The 21,637-nt window shown below is 38.9% G+C and overlaps 1 protein-coding gene across 2 annotated transcripts; it reads left to right on the forward strand.

Moving 5' to 3' along the window:
• The first annotated feature begins 3,153 nt into the window (after nt 1–3,153).
• Nucleotides 3,154–18,686, forward strand: LOC140940385 (gelsolin-like protein 1). 2 transcript variants are annotated; one of them, XM_073389352.1, is made up of 15 exons: nt 3,154–3,348; nt 5,837–5,926; nt 7,048–7,140; nt 7,924–8,019; nt 8,364–8,458; nt 10,260–10,332; nt 10,499–10,591; nt 12,140–12,205; nt 13,162–13,198; nt 13,971–14,059; nt 15,821–15,858; nt 16,540–16,625; nt 17,448–17,539; nt 17,827–17,917; nt 18,379–18,686. In XM_073389352.1, the coding sequence occupies exons 1-14, from the start codon at nt 3,268–3,270 to the stop codon at nt 17,914–17,916; spliced, it is 1,119 nt and encodes a 372-aa protein (XP_073245453.1). In that variant the 5' UTR covers nt 3,154–3,267; the 3' UTR covers nt 17,917; nt 18,379–18,686. The 2 variants fall into 2 exon arrangements, with proteins under 2 accessions (XP_073245453.1, XP_073245452.1); XM_073389351.1 differs by lacking the exon at nt 3,154–3,348 and adding an exon at nt 5,183–5,406.
• Nucleotides 18,687–21,637: the final 2,951 nt, after the last annotated feature.

Here is a 21,637-nt window from a genome sequence, read left to right on the forward strand (position 1 = left end):
CCAATAATTGTCCTCGTAGCACACGGCATCAAACGTTTATATTTCGGGCCATAGGTACCCGTCATTGCCCTTTTTTTCGTACAGAAAACTGTTAAAATTATTTTAGTTCCATGTATCAGTTGTAAGGTTATTAAAGTTCACGTTTAAAATTTGAATTAGAGTTAAAATTACTGCTTACCAAAAAAATGTCCACTTCTCAACTGAATAGAAAATGCCCTACTTCCAAACGGCTTAAAGATTCAGAACTTTTACAACAAATCATTACTTATCTTCGTTGCCTTGATAATCAGCCGCCATGTTGGATTTAGTGGTTACCCAGACTCCTCTCAATTAAAATTTTGCTGATGGGGGAGGGGTAGGGAGAATAACGTACGAGGGGGGATTTGCGGAAGAATCAAAGGAGAACGCACGAAAGGCACTTATTTTCTTTTGACCCTGCTATCCGGACCAAAAATTAAACTACTATATTTTTCCTTGCTTTTAGTTAAAACTGCTGGAAAAAGAAGAGGCATGTCCGTATATTGCGAAGCTTCACCCCTGTCAGGAGATTTTAGCTTACGAACTAGAAAGGATCAGCTTTGTTGGAGAGCTTACTTCGTTTAATACCAATTCAACTATAAATGGGCAGCTCTTTGCAAAAAGAGAAGAAATTCTCGTTACGCCGTTTACGCTTTTTTTCAATCTCTTTGTTGAATGGTGTCCTGCATTTAGGATTATATTTCGCCGTTCAAAGCAAGCGAAAAGCAAAGCCCTTCCTCCCCCACCATCCCCACCTTTTGAGGACTTTTTAGTGGTTGATTAAGATACAGTAAAATCCTAAGACTAAGAACCTGACCTGCATTTTCCCAAGTTAGCCTAAACAAGTTCTTACATAAATGGCAATTCGCACAAATTTAGGCTATTTAGCTTGTTAAATAAGTTCTTAATATTCTTAAGTTGTAGCATTCCTTAACTTGCATACCATTACAGTTGCAGTTGGAGAACTAAAGCACCTACATCTCCATAGGGGATCCTGAATGTTGACTTGTCTTATTTGCCAAGTGTACAGAATTTGTTTTTAGATTTTAGAAAATAAGAACCTGTTTCAAACTTTAGGCTTAACAGTGATTTAACAGGGTCTTGTACAGAGGGAGCCTAACTGGCAAATTTTAACCTTACAGGTTCTTAAAAACCAGATTTTTAGTCGCGGGTGTTTACTGTATACAGTAAATGTTTTTTTTTTTTATCATGGTCTAATGAGATATTGTGGTTCACCAAATTTCATCTCATTCAAACTGATAAGTTTATTATTAACAGAATTTATTAAATAAGTGCTTCTATGTGGATCACTTTTTGTCGTCATTGCTGTCATAAGACAGTGTCACTTATTGAGAGACCTCCAGAGTAGTCGTTAGGAGACTTAGGAGGAAGATCGTTGACTGAAAAAGCCATAAAGCAGCCTGCGTAGCGAGCGTTTCCAGTCCAGTTATTGCGCGAAAGTTAGAGCGGGAGCAAAAAAAAAGGTGGAAGGGGGAGAGGCAGGGGAGAAGAGGAAACGCTTGCCCGCAAACCCCACGATTCCGGAAAACGCCCCTTGATATTTCACGGTTAGGTTCATTTGTAAACTGACAGCTCGCCAAAATAGAAGTATAACGAACAGATTACCCCTGGATTACCAGATTTGCAAAATCGCTTTGTTCTCTAATAGAACACGTTCCAGGCGATCGCAAAAACTGCAATAAAAAAGGTTTACGATAAAAGAAGGTCAAAACTCTAAGCAATTGCTGCGGAATTTCTTCTTTTTTTATTGTGTGGCTTTATCTCGTCTGAAACCTTGTCGAAACGTCAAAAATGATTTGTCCGGAACAATTCACTCCCCCGGCTATAAATTTTGCAGGGCGGCTGCTCTTCAGCCCGTGTCGAAACGTTCTCTACAATACATGCCGCTAAATTTCCAATAAACAAAAAAAATCTTTTTATTTCAAAAAGCTGACAAATCGCTTGTCCATGGCGGCTTTAGCTAGTGTCGAGTACGGATGTTCTGATTTACGTTCACTTGATGTTATCTCCACAAACAGTCTATTTTTTCCAGTCAGATACGCACGTAGCCTCCCCGCAGACGTCCTTTGGGGTTCGTTTGTCACGCATTCATGGCCTTCACTAGTCTCCACTGCTCGATCTCATAAACCTTCGCACAAACACGATTCAAATCAGTCCAAAGCAATTGTAATCTGCGACCACAAATCAGAAAAGACCAGATCAAACCAGTTATACTTTGTTTACTTGCGCCACAGATCTAGCCTGCGACAACATCCGTTTCTTCTCGCTCTTCGCCGCCGGGGACATTTCGCGCGAAATGTCCCCGGCGGCGAAGAGCGAGAAGAAACGGATGTTGTCGCAGGCTAGATCTGTGGCGCACGTAAGCAAAGTATACCTGGTTTGATTGATGTTTCGAGTGCTAAGTAATCAACACCACCAGCACCACACCAATCAGGAGCTGCGTTCGTGGGCGAACGCAGTTTTTCAAAATCGTGGGGTTTGCGGGCAAGCGTTTCCTTCTTTCCCCTCACCCTCCCCCGTCATTCCTTTTTTTTGCTCTCGTCCCATCTTTTCTCGACGAACTCGAGTGGAAACGCTAGCTACGCAGGCTACCCATGAAGCTGTTAAATGCAGCCTGCGAAAGGCAGACGTTTCTCCTCGCTTAACGTCGCTGAGGGAGACTATGTTAAATGCAACTGCTAAGAATCACATAAATTAATTTTTAATGAGAAGGCCAGACTGAACAAGTGACTGAACTAATCGCCAAGAATCTGCAAAATGTCGCTGATAACCCCCGTGCCCGCGGGAGGGCTTGCCCGAAGGCTAAAAAATAGTGTCCTGCAAGCAAGCTGTCCATATTTTGGGAATTATGAGACCTTATGAGACGGGGAAATCGTGCCTTAATCTCTCGCTGCTCAATCGCGCGTGATCCTCGTCATGTCATAATTTCTCTAAGAAGAGGAGATTTGAAAAAACACTTTTTTTCTCTCCCTTCCCCCTTGAAAAATTACCTTGTGGATCCTTGTGCTAAAACAAAGTTAATCAGCCAGGTGTAAAATTTCAGCTAATATGTCGAAAATAGAAATGAATGAGCCAATCAGGTTGAGGATCGTTTACACCCCACTTGAGTATTATTAGGCTCATAATTATCTCTCCCTCGATCAAGTTTTCACGCCATTTTAGAAGGCGATTCTTTTGAGCTTACAGAGCTGGCCTCCATTGTCCAGGCTGGTAATTCTATCGATCACAATGGCAGGGCTTGTAAAACCAAAGAAACGCGAATGGAAAGAAACTAACATGGCGCTTTTTGGAAGCGACACCGAAAGGGAAGTAAGTGCAATGTGAGATGTAGGGTCTAGTGAGGTTTATAATGTATATATAATGCAATGTTGACAATTTCTTGCGAAACTGCCCTCAGGAAACACTCTACAGCTGACACTATCCAAGATATAAAAACAAAATAGCCATAAGTCCTTATGAAGGTGCATGGGTCTTGTACGTACTTGCAAGGATATGCATTATAAGTACCGAAGTTTCACATTTTAAAGCGCTTTTGCAGTTGCTCATAACACCAGCTTTGCAAATTAGACCACCTGCATGACACTATGTAAATTGTCCGGCATTGGCATCAATTGAGTTTTATTATAAATATAATAAAGGTTTTTGCGTTAGTCTGTCTGTTTGTTAAAAAGCCGAATTATGCAAATATTAGCCTCAAGATAATGTTGATCTTAAAAACTCGTTGGTGGATTATAAAAGCTCTTATGCATGTTTACGTAAAACGAGTATATTTCAACACTCGTTTTGAAATTGTAAATTTGCGAAGTTTTGCAGTAACGATTCCCAACGCAGTGGAGTTGAAAAGAATACGCATGTAGAAGGAATGCAAATGTGAAGAATTTTGATCATAAATAAGACCTGGCAGTCACATTACCTCGTCTGACGTTTTGTATAAGGGCTTTCAGCGTCTTAGCGCTGAACTGATCTCACTGATGCCACACCTTTTCGCTTTCAATTTGAACTTGCTAACAAGTTCCGGCAAGGATGTAAGAAGGAAAAGAGCTCACTCCCGTCCCCTCCCCCATCTCGAGAACTTCTAGAACCATAAAAATAGTGAATTTAAATTTTCATTTTTATCAGTATTCTGAAAGGCTGGATGATTTCTTAATCAGTATTATTTACGGTTTGCCCAAGGAAGTAAGTGAGAAGGGAGTGTATGATTATCGGCTCAATATCATAATCGCACCTGTCACGCGATGAGTAGATTTCGTGAGCTCGCTTTCTCTCCCTCATTTTATTCCTCCCCTACTCATTCCGACGCCTGCCTAGACCGTGAGCAGTCTCTTATTTTTCTTTTGAGACAGTAGATCAAGAGCACGCGAAAGGGGCGAGCGGCGAAGCCGCGACGATGGCGGAAGTCCAATTGCCAAGTAATCTAGCCCCTCGATAGCCTCCCCGCAGACGTCCTTTGGGGTTCGTTTGTCACGCATTCAAACGAACCTCAAAGGACGTCTGCGGGGAGGCTAGCCCCTCGAGTACTGAATTGAGTTTGTCAAGAAATAGTGTTGGAGGAAGGCGTCTGGAAAGGGAGCCTCTTCCGCCTTCTTTAGTTGGAAATCAACCAGTATATGACCAAAAAAGAAAAACATAAAAGCGGCGCATGGTGTGTTTCACATACGTTATAGTCTAGCGCTTTCCCAGAAAACGCCCACAACTAGGCACAACCAATCACGATCATTATGTTATGAAATTAAGATTGACCAGAGGCTGAGACGCAAAAAGTACAAAAATGTCCTAAGTAACTTAAAAATTAAATATTCGATTACCTGTTGTTTTGGGATCATGATACGTTTCTGCAATTCTGGGAAACTGTCCACCTACCCCTCCCTTAAGCCAACTTTTTGCCCTCAGTGGGCGTTATCACATTTCGATATCCTTCACGAGTTTCTAAAGCACTAGAGCAACTAGCCTTTGCAGCAGGCACTTGGAAGTAATGACGCAAGAAAGAACGGGTCTAGTAGCTACATTCATACCATCGAAGCATCCCCAAAGGGGTAGTCAGTCGGGTCTCGAAGAAAGGCGCGACGAAAGTCGGCGACTGACTGCCCCGAGGATGGAGCCAAAGCGGTAGTTGACGTCATACGTTAATTAGTTTAGAGAACAAACATCAACATAAAAACCAAGCGTGACCAATGAGAGAGAGTTGAGATTGGATACGCTGCACATATTGTTCTATCGAGGGAACTCCTTTATTTGCCCCATCCGCGGAAGGCAGCGTTTTGAGAAGTAACTTTCAAAAGAGACGAAATGACGGGTCTTGTAAAGGCGAAGAAATATGACTGGAAGGACTCCAACTTGGCTCTGTTTGGTTCGGACACGGAGAGAAATGTAAGTTCTCTCTTGCACAGCAAGAAGATTTTAAAATGGTTCAGGTTCTTCTTGATATGTGTGGACCTTTTGGGCATCTTAGAAATACAGAACACAGCGAGGCGAATTTTACGTAGTGGAGCGAGTCTAGAGAAACTCTAGACGCAACCCGAGGTGGTCTTTATGGATCCCTGTTTTTGGATCACCGCTGGCGCTACGGTTACACACATTACATACGACTCAGTCGCTTTAATTTACATCAAATGTTTAGAGGCAAACACTGTTGATTCAAACTTCAAACGTCAAAAATAATCCATGAGTCAAAAGCAGTTGGAAGTTTCCTACGATATTATTTTACAGATCATCAATTGTGCTGTTTCTGCTGTATGTATTATTAGTATTAAATTAAAATGGCATTTTTGTTAAACGTACGTTATTTCACGATCACCAGGTCAAAAAGGAATCTGCTATGACAGAGAAAGCTTGGAAGGGTGCTGGAGAGAAAGTCGGTCTGAGGATATGGAGGATCGTAAAATTTAAGGCAAGTATTACCACAACATATCTTACAGAGCGTCTTTTAATTATAAAATTTATAATATATTTATAGTATCGATATATCCTATAGTAATGTAGTCTTGTTTTTTTTTCCCCGACTAATTTACGTCTACAGATAAAACGCGGTATTTGTTTGTTATCAAACACGTTCCTTACCAACTTTCACTTGATTTGATGCCCATTATTTTATCTTTGGTTATATGTACCAATGGCATTTGTCTAAATCTTTCAAAATTCACCATGGATTTTGGTCTTCGTAATCTGATTACAGAAGTCCTAGTTATTGCTTTATATGGTGGTAATAGATATTACAAACATACTTAGAATATAAGCAAAGCAAATGGACAAGTGGGGCTGACCTTATTCCTTGTTGGTTCACTGCACTCGTCCCTTTGCCACAATGAGTGACTGTACTGATTTGCCTAAGAGTAAAATATTACCTGGTTAACCACCTTTATACCAAAATATATCAAGGTTGCATCTGAGACTTGTGAAGGTTGTTTGATTATACCAAGTCTCTATTCATCATTATCCAGAGATCCCAACCTCAAAAGATCTAAAGTCTGAAGACTGTCTCCTTTCCACAACCCCCTTCCCCTTGCGGGGACATAACTCACCCTTTGACCCTTTACCCCCAAATCACAAATTGACCAAGATGGGTGTGGCAAAGTAATCATGTCAGTGATCAAATACATGTAAGTGCAAAAAATGCCACCAAAACCATACCATGCCATAACTATACCTATCCCTTTTTGTAAAATCCAACAAGACTTGTGCTCAACCAATCAGAATGCAACATTGATAATAGACCACTTAGTGGTCTATTATCAATGTTGCATTCTGATTGGTTGAGCTACTACTAGGCTATATGTTATAGCCCACTAGTAGCGAAAAGTGCTGGCTTTGAAAACCAAAAGAATGGCAGCTGAATCGCATTCACTAAAGTTGTTTTGTCTTGATATTTTTGACTAACAAGGAGTAATTGTTAAATAACCGACTGATTAAATTTTCCCATGATCATATTTACAGTACCAAATCAAAGATTAGAAGTGAAGTCCTCTTTCTGTTGCTGTCAATATTTTAATCCTTGATGCCTTCTTACCACAGGTAACAGATTGGCCATCAGAGGACTATGGATCGTTTTATGACGGAGACTCATACATTGTTCTTAACACTTACAAAAAGGACCCCAATAGTGAGGTATTAATGACAATATTTATTTGCTAATTATGTGTCAAGTTTGCAGAGAGAAGAGGAAAGAAGTTAAGCTTGGTAGGAAGAGGAAGAAAGAAATTGGGGGTGCATTAGAGAAAAGAAAAGAAAGAAAGAAATTAGGCTTGGTAGGAAGGGGAAGAGAGAAATTGGAGGTTTAACAGAGAAAAGAAAAGAAAGAAGAAATAAACTTGGTTGGAAGGAGGGGAAAGAAATTAGGGAGTGGAAAAGAGACAAGTAGTGTCTCCCACGTGACAAACTTATGACAACACCCAAATGACTAATAATTATTAAGATATTAATCACATGACCTGAGAAAACATTTCATCATCTATATATGTACTATGCTACTTTTTGTTGCTTTGAATGAGAAAATTATTATCAGTTAACAGTACAAGTATCTGTTGATGACATCACGTTTGATTTAGACATGTGATGAATGTCTTTTATAGTCACGTGAGTTTTTTTCATTGGTTGGTCATGTGGTTGACAATAGACTAATGGCGTGACAGATGACATAGCAGATCATGTGGCCATTATCATAACTTGTGGGTTGGCTAATGACGAGTTAGTAACATCAGTGATAGATTATGTACGTCTATAACATTATTACATTTAAGTCTTGGAAAGTTATCACACTGAAAGAGCCATTTTTGTTGAAGACATAATGAAAACAAAATAGGTGTTGTTTGGAGCTGATAAAGGTTTCCCTTTATGCCAGAAGCTGTTGTAACACTGTTTCTCTGCATTTCATTATTGTTTGATGCATAGGAATTGGACCATGATGTCCATTTTTGGATCGGCAAACACTCAACCCAAGATGAGTATGGTACAGCAGCTTACAAGACTGTTGAGCTTGATACCTATGTAAGCACATGTTCCATTGTGATAGAGCGGTTTTCACTTGACTGTCGTAAAACCAAAACCAAAGTAAATACACTAGCCAACCAAAGGACGTAGTAAAACCAAAACCAAATCCAAAACCAATCCCAATTCGACAGTCAAGTGAAAACCGCTCTATTGGTATAAAATATTTAGTCCAGATGAGTATTATTTTTGCAACGCAAGTAACTTGTGTAAAAAATATACAACACAAATTTTACTGCATGTTTAGGGATGACTTTCATTTGTAACTGAAAAAGCAAATGCAGTTACAAATTTTAACTCTTTGAGAGCTAACAAATTTTTGCGTGATGTGGCCTTGATTGCAGTTGGATGATAAACCTGTTCAGCATCGTGAGGTGATGGATTATGAATCTGACCGCTTTAAGTCCTACTTCAAGGTCATGTCTAAGTGGAAAGGAGGGTGAGTGCAGCCCATGCATTAACCTACAGGCTTCAGTGGAAAAGCTTGCATGAAGTTTTGCCTTGAGTATCTTCCCAAAAAAGTGAACCACATATTACATTGTTAAGTGGTAACTCTGTACTAAACAGGTAGCAGTATCAGTAAGTTTTCTTCACAAGTTTTCTCAAATTTGCAGAGCAATTTTCCAGACATGTTAAAAGTCTGGAAACTAGAGATCAAGTCCGGGAAAATGATGAAAGGTCAAAGCTAATTCAATTGCTTGATAAGTTTTTTTTTGTACTGTGATCAAATCTCAATCAATCTCACCCATAACTAAGACACTTCGATAGAAGAATTAGAATTTTTAGAACTTTCTTATGTCAGCATCGGCCATAGTTACTGTTTGAAGTGCATCATAGAAAAAAATTGGTTTCTACATTTTTCAAGAGCTTTTCTGAAATGTAAAAATGTAAAACATCTGGAAAAAGTTATGAATGTTGGACCAAAAAATCTGTATGAACCCGGTATGATTAACTGCTGTTAATTTTAGGAGCAGATAAAACATGTGGCCATAATTTGAGATAAACGTATTAACCAGTTTGCCCCTGGAAAGTTTGCCAAAAAACATGTTTTTAAACCTGCCTGGCTGTCAAGAGCAAAAACTAACTGAAAAGCATTTGCTGGTCAGTCTTCTGTTTCAGATGCAAAATATCAGCTTCCAAAATTTAAGGATGTGCAGAAGTCAAAATTCAAAGTTTTGGGGTTTAAAAGTGACACAGCCTGCAGTCACACATGTCTCAACTTTTTTCTTTTGCTTTACCTCGCTCCTCTTCTCTTCGTTTGCTTTTCTTGGCCTCCTTATTTTTCTCTTTTGCTGGTTATTTTTTAGGCTTCATTTCTGAGGAAAGGTTTTTTGGAAGGCTTTTAGGATTATTTGTAGGATTTGATGGAATGAGTTGCAGGTGGAATTTTCGTGTCAACTAAGCATTTTTTATTTTATGCCTTTTTTTCCCGCATCCTGGACTAAATTATTCTCAATCTGGTAAAATCTTTTCTCCCTGCACTAGTTATATGGCGGAGTTGTCCTTGACCATTAAAACTGATAACATTTTATTATATAAACACCAATGAAATACCAGGTGAGCTTTTGCACAAAAGCTTGATATCTTCACATGTGAAAATAACATGTTATCTTCACATGTGAAAATATCACCATTGCTATGGCTACATAATAAATCGCACCTTTCACACCAAAAAACTATTAAAGTGAAATGGTTTGGTAGTTCATTGGTGTTTATATAATAAAATAGAACATTACATGGCGGCTTGGAGATACAAAATTTCTCTTCTGACGTGTTGAAAAAATATTTCATTCGTTCGCTGTACTCACTTGTGAAATATTTTTCAACACTCAAAGAGAAATTTGGTATCTCCGCGCAGCCATGTAATATCCTCTATATATGCGATGCAAGGGCTAGTATCTGTGTGGGTGGTTCAGAGGAAAATGGGTTAATACAAGCATTGATATAACAGTAACTGCCCCCTTATTAACCTCATATGAGATAATAGTGAACGTACACAACAGAACGTGACAAAATATGTAAGCAATAGGCCTGTCAGGTTTGTCACACAAGAGTGTTTTGCTGTCCTCTTCTTCCTGCTGCCCTGTTGCGTAAACTCACTGTTAGCGACAGGATGATCAGATTCATCACCTTAGAAGCTGTTTTAAGAATACAGCTATTTATAAAGTGGATACTCCTTCAGGTTTTTATTGATTTAGGACAAGTCAGCATTGTATATAATTACTATATATGTCCTTCAGGGCTGATTCAGGATTCCGAAGAGTTGAAGCGAAGAAGTATACTCCTCGTCTTCTTCATGTGTTTGGTGAAAAGGTATTATGTCTTAAGTGTACGACTATCCCTTATGACTTCATTTCTTTCAAGCACCACTATTCTTGCTAGCAGAAATAGTTGACTCAGGGTGCCATTTTCTTGCAAAAGTCTTCGTTTGAATGCATGAAACCTGAATATAATTTTGAAGGAATCCTTTTACTTTCAGAATAAAGTAACAGTTAAAGAAGTGAAGTTCAAGAAGGAATACTTGAATGATGAAGATGTTTTCTTGATTGACTTGGGACTACAGATTTTCCAGGTACATTTCTACTGCCAAACTAAGCGGTTGTTTACATGAGAAAACTCGCACCGGCACGAGTTTCATATCGAGATGACTTTTTTATTTCGTATCGCGTTTACATTATGACTGGGTCACTTCATATCTTAAAATTTGAAGGTATACTTCATGTTGATAAAATCACAAACATTACGCATGGCTATCTGTTCCAGTCTACCGGAAGACCGATTTCACAACATAACGGGTGGTTGTTTCACGTTTACATGATACTGTTGCAAGATTTCGTCCTGGAGTGAAATTCTCACCCCGGCATGACATTTTGTAGCGGTATCGTTTAAACAAATTAAATATAAAGCCATGAGAGGGAACTGGAGTGATCTCGCCCTGGCGGGAAAGTCGCCCCAGTGTCATGTAAACACCCCCTAAGAAAACACATGTATATTGATCATTGAGATCAAGTCACCTAAGCCAAATATAAACTACAAACACTTATTGCTGATCATGGTTCAGTCACACCAAACCTGATTGCCCAAGTATTTATGATGTTCACATTTTATGTAATCTAACAGTGTTAAGCCATCATTCTGAAGATCTAAAATAAACATTGATCAATAGAATGTGGAGGTAGAGCCTCCTTTTTTCCTCCTCATCAAGAAGACAAAAGGAGGCTCTACTTGCAGTGAGTAAGTGGGCATTGTAATCAACAAGCCTAGTCAGACTCGGGCCAGTTTCATGGTGTCCAGAGAATACTTGGCATTGTAACTTATGTGCAGAAGTTTGCCCCTGGCCTTGTCAACTTGATCAAGCCAGTCAAGAAAAATAAAACTTGTTTGGAAGCAGGAACTCCATGGAAGTATCAAGAGAGAGTAAAGTTATGACCAAGCACCAGGGTCAGCTTAAGTTTTTTATTGTGCATAAGAAGACTCGGTTCAACATGATGTGTTCTTGGGTGATAAAGATAGCCATCCAATGGCATATGCATCTAGAGCCCTCGTTAAAGCCATTTTGAAGATGTTTTGCTGACTTTGAAAGGGAAAAATAATGCAAAAAAAATCCACCCCCTCCAAGTAACATTGTGCCTCTGTTCCTCATTTCACAAGATATGGACTTTCAGATAGACTCAATTTAGACAATTTTACCATGGTTTAATTTCACTGAATTTCAGAACTCTGCCAGAGATGTTTAGTTTGAGTACATCAAAATGTCACCTAGATGTCTACATTCCAATGAAACAGTCAGGAGAACATTGTGAAGACAGAAAAGTCTTCTTTCAATAAAACTGCAAATGCAGCCTACGACTCACATCTGTCTAAACAGAATTTTAGAAACATGCCATCAAATGGAATAGACTGCTCCCTAAAACAGGATCATCTCTCTTGAAGGAATTGCTCTATTTTCCCCACAGCTGGTCAACTGCTTTGGGACTACCGAGAACAAATCTAGCTAGCAGTGAGGGCGGGACTTGAACTTGGGGCCTCTGGATTACAAATCCAGTGTTCTAACTACAGCTTTTCTTAGCCACGCTGCATCTTTTCTATCTTTGTGACCTTGTTATTGTCATTTTTGTAGTGGAATGGAGATCGTAGTAACAAGAATGAGAGATTTGAAGGTGGCAAATATTGCAACGCACTGAGGGTATGTAAAAGTAGTGTAATACATTCTGTCCTCAACTTGCCTGACAGACAGGCCAGTGAGTTTTGGGGAGGATTCAAATTACAGAAACATTGAAAGATAAATATTGCTTAAATTTCTAATATTAAAATTTATGTGGACCAAAAGCTGATCTAAAGAAGTGAATTCATGGAAAAACAAGCATCGCATTATGTGTTATGTCAGCCTAAATGATGTGTGATCCACACAACCTTCCATTTACAAGCAGAGAAAAGTACCTTAAAAGTAAAGTTACGTGTGACTAATTCTTGCTAATCAATAAATATTTCAGTAAAAGGTAGTTGTCTTAATTGTTAAGGCTTCACTGGGTAAGGAAGGTCAGAAAATTGTTTTGGTCCTGAACTCTTGTGAAAAAAATTAATTGAGATTTAGAAGTGTTTCTGGTCTTTCTGGTTTTTACATTCCCATGTTCGTTTCAATAAGGTAAATTCTATACACTTACACTGTAGATTTATATTGATTATAATTTCACCAAATTACAGCTGATCATTGGAAATAAGTAAAGCAAGTTGTATATTAACTAAATATGGTGTAATTAATTAAAAAATAATGATTCATGATTTATAATTTATAATTATTGATCCTATCTGATCTGATCTGGGGCGGGGGGGGGGGGGGGTGGTGTTAAGATGACTTTAATGCTAGTACATGCTAGCAATGGCTTGTCTGAAATATTACAAACATAATAATTGTTTTCTTTGCACCCTAAATTGACTGTGAACATCTTGACAATCTTGAAAAATTTCTTCTTAAAAATATTTAAATATTAAATATTTTTTATTTCTATCATTTTGCATTTGATTACTTTATGTTGCAATCACAAGTTAAAAGGAAGTGTGTGATATGATGTCTTCAAAAGTTATAAAATTGCAGTATGCAGTATCTGAAGTTTTTAACCTTTTTTTGTTTTTCTTTGTTAGTCTGAAAGAGGGGGAAAACCAACAGTTGAGGTTTTAGGTAAGTTTCAGTTAATAATATTGAATTATCACATGCATTTTTCATTTATGCTGTAAGCTAATTTAAGCTCATCTAGCAGACCTCAATGGCCCCTGGCATCTAACATTTGCTCCTGAATAATAGAAAATCTTAGTACTTTTATAGAAATCACATGCCAAGCACCCTGAATTTCACAGACATAGAGCACCAGGGCTTCCTTTTAGTTTTTTTGCTGGGAAGGCACAGCCTAGAATAACCTATTGATTTCATGGTATATTGCTAGCAGCCTCATTTTGCAGCAGTAACCACTTCAGTTGTGCAGAATTTCAGAGTGCGGCAGCCTAGCTGTTTACTTTTGGTTGGACTAAAGAAATAGGAGTTCACTGCTATCCAAAGGCAAAACAGCCAAATTTCTGACTAAAACTGAACTAAATAAATGCAGTAATTCACCAATATTATTACTGGATGGATGTTTGCGAAGTATCTGTTAGAAAAAAAATCTGTTTTGTATCCTGAAACTATGCCAAGAAACAGGCAAATGGTTGAGGAAAGTCTACAAGGATGTAAGGTTGTTAATAACTTTAATATATTTTGAGAAAAATCAAAATAATAAAACAATAGTAATTATCATGTGAGGGTTTTGTATGATGCAGAGAATTTCAAAATGTATGCATATCTCAGAAGCTACTATCCAGTAAGGCCAAAACATCCTCCTCTGCAAAATTATTCACATCACATTAGTTTTAGCCTCATTCAATAATAATTTTAACCTTATGTTAATGATAACACACAGATAATGCCGTAACTAGTGATTTGCCAGAAGAGCTAGTAGATGTATTTTCTGATGATGGAGAGGCAGGGACAAAGCGACCTAAAGACAAGGTAACAGCTTGAATGCATTATTGTAGTTGAAGTCTAATTATGGGTACAAGGTGTTTCATAAGGGATGAAAATGATGTTTCATCTGGTAGTCAATATGTCGCCCAAAGATAGAGCTTAGAAATGGCTGTCATATGCACATGCTCAATGTAGAGATGATACAGTATTAACCCAAGTGGTGTTTAGAAGCTGTTAGGTTAAAATTTGCCCATTAGGCACCCCCTATACAAGAACCAGTTTAGTCTTACTCGCGGGTTTTTCCTCTATAATTATGTATAGCTGTTTACAAACAAACTTTTTGTTTAACGTTAACATTAGATGAAGTCAGAGGTATCGTCATTTTTGGTGATAAAATTAAGGACTGATATTGTGTTTACGGAATGTTTTTTCCAGTTAAGCGGATGAGTTTAGTAGGCAAAAGTCGCATATCGACCACAGGCGTTTATTTAGTTTACTTGAGTTTTTGTCTGGTGTGAAAAATCTAAAAACGTAACTGGAACTTCTACATCACATCTGAAAAGCTTATAAACAATGTCGCATTTTAAAACTCTTCTTTCACTACGATTTCGTACAAAAATACGACAACACCTGGCGCGAGGCAGATGGAAGTTGCTTGAAGCATTGACACTTAAATCAAGGTTAAACTTGGAGCGAGTGACAGAAACCCTTAGTTATTAATACATAGTCGTTCTTACCTCCTTCCTTGATGATTTGTCCATTTTTTAAAGATTTTTGCTGTCATTTATAACTTCTCGCACTTAGAAAACTCTCCTGGCTTTCAGCGTTCTTGCTTCCACAAAAGCATGTCTGCTTCTGGGCGGCCCGCGCGTCAGTCGTGAAAATGGCGGGAAAATACCACAGGCCAACCACAGGGAGGCCCGCGGTTACCAGCCCCTGCTTGGGAAATGAGCCCGCGTTAGGGACGGACCATTAGAAAACTTATGGGAGGGGGGGAGGGGGGGCGGTCGAAGTACAAAAAAAAAAATTCGCGCAAGGGAAAATTAAATGAAAAAAATTCTTGCACGCCAGTTAACCCTAAAAAATATTCATGCTATGGCCTAAAAAAAATTCATACAAGGAATTTTATAACGAAAAAATTCCTGCGGCTCGAAATCCCCCCCCCCCCCCCCCATAACGTTTCTAATGGTCCGTCCCTTACTCCCTCGAAAAGCCTCTTCTCTGAGTCTGGTAGGACTGAGAGAGCGGTGGGAGCGTCGGCGGAAGCGCGAAGCTCACCATCTATCTTATTGTTGCGAAGTGTGATCCTTAGATCCTTATATATGACCGTGACGGCTAAAGTAAAATGAAGTAAGCTTCTCTAAAAGCGATATTTTCAGGGTTTTTGGAAAAATCAAAATAGAAGAAAAGAAATAGAATTTTAATCCGTCTTTGTTTTGTCGGTTCAACCTGATAAAAGAAAAATAAACAAACACGTAATCTGATCAAAAGGCGTATGGTAAGACTTTGGTCCATGAAAAGCAAAGTGCGTGTTCATTTTATGGACCAGAATGACATCAACTAGATCCATTATACACTTAAATCAAACAAAATAATAGGAGGAAAACAGTTGTGTTTTTTCAGCTACGTTGCTGCATTAAAAAAACACGAGCAATTGTTTCAAACCTGTCAAAGGTTTTACGTTTAATATGAAACATTGGGCACATTTAACGTAGCTTCGGTATTCACAATTCTTCCTGATCGATTATAGTCCAGACCATATGAAGTGACTTCTTGTAATAACATATTTCTTATATTGCTTTTTAGACCGATAGTGGTTCGGGCTACGAAAAAGTTTTATTCAGGTTAGCCTGTATTACACTGTATCAGATATTCTTTTTTATTGACTTATCAGTTAGAACTACCGAGAGCAGGGGCGTGGCCAGCCCATAGACCTGTAGGCCCGGGCCTACAAAGTTTTGGTTTGATCACTCTACCGCTTTTAATAAATTATGGGTTGTTGGGGGTGAGCTAAAAAGCTTAAGAGGACAAAGTGTTGGTGAGGTCAGTGCATACTAGTCATGCGTTCAATTTTCAGGATATGTGGAAATGAAAGTCAGCCATGCCTACAACTAGTCGAAAAGCTGGCTACGCCCCTGAAGACTCGTGATCAGCAAAGTCCAGCCCTTATTTCGGCTACTGTAATTACTTTAGAACAGACTGCTGGATTAAGCCAGAATACTAGACAAACGCTCTGTCTTGTCTAGAGGCTTCGTGAGAATCCACTGAACATGGTGGAAGGCGCCGCCTGAAGTCAGGGGTCATTTCGTTTCAGAAGAATCCGCCGAGTTAGTTGGTAGGCGCCGCCTGAAGGGTCTTACGGTTGTCATACCTGCATTCACTTCCCGCAGCGGAAATCATCTGATCCGGGAACATCTTTAGGGTTTTACCCAGTTAATAAGACGCTATTCTCACTTTTCTTGTAACAAAAAATGTGTTTGCTCAAATCGCAAAAGTTTTTTTTCTGAAACTCATTGAATCAATAGGTTGTCAGATGCATCAGCTCAGATGACGTTCGAGGAAGTTGCTCGAGGAAAGGAAGTGACAAAGAGTCGACTGCAAAGTGATGATGGTATGCCTTCTTTGTCAAAGCTCCACAAAAAATAGTAATACAAAGACAGTGATCTCAGAGAACAGTTTGGGCCCTAAACATGCAAATCCTAAGAAAATACTGCAAAAAAAAAACAACAACAACAACAACAACAACAAAAAACAGTCGGTCCGATCGCACAGTACCCGCCCTAAATTTTCAATGTCTAATTAAAAAAATCGACCCACGCTGAAAAAGCAGTGAAACAGATCATAACTTCCTTACATGTATTGATATAAAAGATCAAAACTTCCTCACAAAGTACTTCTCTGTAGTCTGTAATTACAATCAAATGTGTTTTTATACACTGATACATAAAGCTATTTCAAGAAAGGTTATCGGAAAAAAGGCACGCGACAATCTCGAAAGGCATTGTGGATGGTTTTAAGTTAACTGTTCTTCAAAGAAATTTGACAGATTAGCTCGGGAGGCCATGGACGTATGTTCGCGAGTGCGAAAGGAAAGAAACAAAAGTAGTTTCGACAGCTACATTGTCTGGAACAGTGTATTGATCATATCCCATATACGTATCTAGGGGAGGCAGGGAACCGTCCCCTCCCCCCCCCCCCGGGCTCCTACCTTTTTTAGGCCAATCTTTTCGAAGTCGGTCCCCCTCTTATCTTAGGGACTAGGAAGATCATATGATGACAATGGTGGAGTTAAAGGAGGGGTTAATTGCGGTTCAAAAGCTATATGCAGCGAATACAAAGCTATAAATGACATAGAAACAAACACACTGGTGCTGTTTCAACGTGTGTCGTTTTTTTCCCCTACCACTACTGACGTGTGAAGTTTTTTTTTCAGTTTTCATCTTGGATTCAGGAAAACATTGTTTTGTTTGGATTGGCAAAGGTGCTAGCGAGGGAGAGAAGAGAAATGGATTTTGTCGTGCCCATGTAAGTTTTGACACAGGTTCACTACACAATAATGTCTTGACTACACCTATGGTAGTTTTGACACAGGCTCACCACGCCAATGTAAGTTTTATCACAGCATCACCACTCTCGTTTGATATGTTGGACTGAGTGGAATAAAGTACTAGTTTTCATGTAGCCTGATTTAAATCGAAATTGGAGGCTTTAAGAATTGATGAAAATATCAAAGCGGTCATATAGTGAACAAATTCTCTCTTGTAACCGCGCACTGGAGCCAGTGGTAACAGAAATAATTTTTTCTTCTACAGACCTACCTTCGGGGTTCTCAGAACCCGTATCAACCGGTATCTGTTGTCGAGGAAGGAAAGGAAACTGTTGAATTCCACCATGCCTTTTGAGGTACTGATCTTTTCTATTTATTTTGAACATAAAGTCAACAAGGTGTGGTTTGAATTTCGAGAAACGTTCGTTTTTATCCCGGTAATACGGACATTACGTCATCAGGATACCGGAATCCCAGGTAACCGGAGTGGTTCGGTTGTCATGTAATAACAAAGTTGATTTTTGTTGCATTTATTTAAGGGGTCGCGAACTTGGCTAAGCAAGCAAGCATAGCCTTAGCCCGCCCATGTCATCAGGCCACCACTACAACCGACCCCACCACCATTTTTCCTGTTATCTCTATTTGCCTAAAATTTGATTCTTGACTAATTAAAATTGACAGGGAGACTGCTTTTGTGTAGAAGAGAAAAGGACCCTGTAATAAACTTTATTACAGTTTAAATGACCCCAGATTAGGAACAATCTGCCCTCAAACAACTTAGCCCAGGTGTCTAATTTTGACCTTTTCCTCTTTTTAGGTGTAATGCCAGTTACCGGAGGAAAAATGTCTGAACCCTAGGATTTAAATTTTAGTGTTTTTCGTATTAGTATGTATGAAAATTTCTAGGTCCAAAACTGGGTTAAGGAGAAACCGGTTCAAAGCTGTTGGTTATTATAAAATCTCTTTGTTAATTTTACCATGAATGGCTACTGAATAACACTTAATTATCAGTCAAGTCGGTTGAAAGAACAATTCAATATAATTTTTGATGTTTCAAAGGTGTGTGAGAGTGTATTAAGCGAAAATAATCAATTCAAAATAAATAAAGGATTAACTTAACATAAACTTGTGTCGTGAGGTCTTGTGAAGTAGCAGAGGTCGCAGAGGCTCTCTCCCCGGTCTACAGAGAGCTGTTTCTTTCGAATGAAGGTTGGGGAGGAGGGGGTGGGGGGGAGAAAGCGCGCGGGAAATGATGGGAAGGGGAAAGAGAAGCACGCTACTGCTACGAGGCAGGGCGGGGGACCCCAGGTCGGTGAGGTAATCCGCTTAGGCTGGGTAACCCGCTTGCTCATATCATCTCTCATTTTTATCACGTTTACATGGTAGGTGGATGGGGTGACCATATGAGAGATTATATGGTCAGGCAGGTTACCTCACCTACCCGGGGTCCCCCACCTCCATGTTAACAGGCCCTTAATTATTTGTATTGGAATACCCAGAGGAAGCCTCTGCGAGGAGAGAGGACCAGAAGAGATATGAGTGACCTTGTTTCCAGTTAAGGTGGCTCGACCAAGTTTTTAGTCACCATACCTACTTTCTTTAAGTGGTATCCGCGGGAGAACTTGCTCCAAGATCACCCTCTTTTAAAGTAGCCACTTTATTTCCCTTCTTGGTCCCAGATATTGCTACTCAATTTTGAACCCAAGGTCTCGTTATCCAAGTTAAAGGCCCTGAGGACGAGGTTGCCTTGTTTGAAGCTTACTAGAAACAGTATTTCTCACAACCGTGATCCCCGAACTTTATAAGATGCTTCACAGCCATCTTACAATGTTCGTTCATCAGCGTCTAACGACAAGTAACTAAGTTTGATTGCCAAAAGATGCTGCAATAGGGAATTCAGAAAGCGGATCATTTTCGTTTCTGGGAAACTGCCCACCTACCCCTCCCCTAAGCCAACATTAACACTTACTTCTCACTTAAGGCAAAATGCTGGTTTAGGGGAGGGGGAGATGGGCAGTTTCCTAGAAACGTAAAATGATCCCAGAAAGCCATGCATGAGTAGCGGCGAAGTTTTGTCTGGGCCCTGGCGACGAGTTTCAGGCGCCGTCCACACGAATCTGGATATTTTTGAAACCGTATATTTTTTTTAACACGAATCAACCTTCCGTCGACGACGCGAAACCAGTAAATTCGCTCGCCGAAACCGTATCTTCTTAAGCCCTGTCCACACGAATCTGGGTAAAAATATGGGGTTTTAAAATGCCCGGATTCGTGTGGACGGGGCCTAAAGGTGATGTTACACGAGACGATTCGCAACAACGATTTTTTGCGCAAAACGGCGTTGCAACATTGTTACGACATTGTGTGGAATGGTTCCAACGTTGCAACGCTGTTTTGCGCTAAACATCGTCGTTGCGAATCGTATCGTGTAATCGTACCTTAAAACTCGGCGTTATAACTCGGCTCTAAAAATAAAATAATATTGTAGTTCTTCCTTTTGAGAACTCTCTGCCCCCGCCCCCCACCCCCATCCCCCTTTCTTTCTTCACTAGACAGTAAAAATCAAATTAAAAAATTGAATTTGTAATGAGCTATTTAGTTTTTTTCCTTAATCAGGTCCAGTTTGATTAGACTCCTCATTTTCATTGAATTAAAAGCAACTAAAAGCAGACTGGGAATTATTACTGACAACTATTATACAGACAGAGTGAGACTATACAATGATTATAATTTTGGGCAAATACTGCTCTAGAAATTTAGAATATACGGTCGTAAATTGCTTTTAAAAAAGTAACGTGTGAATTGTCCAAGTTGTGGGAGGATGAACTCCCTTTGCGGTTTTATTCACTTTAATTAGCATGACAAAAAGACCGAAGACTAGGAAAGACAAGGATTGATTAGGGACAGATGTATTTTTAATGCGGCCTTTCTTCGCTGGTCACCCTATAATAAAAAGATCTTTTCTTCTACCGAAGAAGTTAAATGAATTTTCAGTGCCTTGCATTAGCAAGACAATCCAAAGAAAATTAACCAAGAGCGATTTACAAGTACCTCAGCAGACATGCTGTTCCTACCCGCAAAAACACCAAACAGCAACATTTTTCATTTACAATTAGTTTAGCAGAGTGTTTCACGAATTGATGTATATGAATATTAGTCTTAAAGTCGCGATTAATAATTTATTGAGGCTCTCGAAATGAACCGGAGATTTCTCAAGCATTATAGTATATTTTTTCAGTTTATAAGTTTCCCGCGCTAAAAGAAAACCTGTAACATAAAAATTGTTGATTTTAAAGGCACGTGTGCAAATAGACGACATAGAACTTTTTAGGATAGTTTTACAATACTCAAGATAAGGTTGAGGTTTTATGTAGGTTCTAAGGATGGGTTTTCATTATTCATAACTATCTTGACCCAAAATTTACGACTTAGTTAATATTTTATGTTAATGGTACCAAAGTTAAAGTAAAATTCTTTATAACAAGAAGACGACTTTAAACACCTAATCTGAACCTTTGGCGAAATAAAAAAGTGCTAAAATCTACGTGTTGTACATTGTATACAACATGTATAAAAGGTCTTTTCTTATTCAAATTTCTTTTTTGACTTCTTGAATTTATATGTTTTTACTAGCTCGTTACATTTTGGGTACGTTTCCTAGTAGTGTTTTAAGGTTTTGAAAACCTATGTAATCAGAATAATACTGATTTTGTTGTGCAATATCGTTTTGACACAACATCCACAAAACATGTTATAATGTAACTATATTTTACTTTTTCTTCCAAACCAACTTCGAAGACACCCACGTTCTGATGTTGTCTCCGTTTGGATGAAAATAGCTATTCATTACAATCAATGTTCCCATGTTTTTGCAATCTGGCCTTAGGCTCAAAAACTGAGGTTACTATCATATTTTTCGTACATTATATAAAAGCGTATTTCTCGATTTCATACGAGTTAACAATGTAACAGGAAATCTCCTCGTTGTGCATACATTTCCAATTTGAATAATTCATGTCGCTTGGCCTTTCTGTAAATTTACAATTCTAAAATGACAGCGCGTAGAAAACAATAAA

This window comes from Porites lutea, chromosome 6 (assembly GCF_958299795.1).
Source record: "Porites lutea chromosome 6, jaPorLute2.1, whole genome shotgun sequence".
Classification (NCBI taxonomy): Eukaryota; Metazoa; Cnidaria; class Anthozoa; order Scleractinia; family Poritidae; genus Porites; species Porites lutea.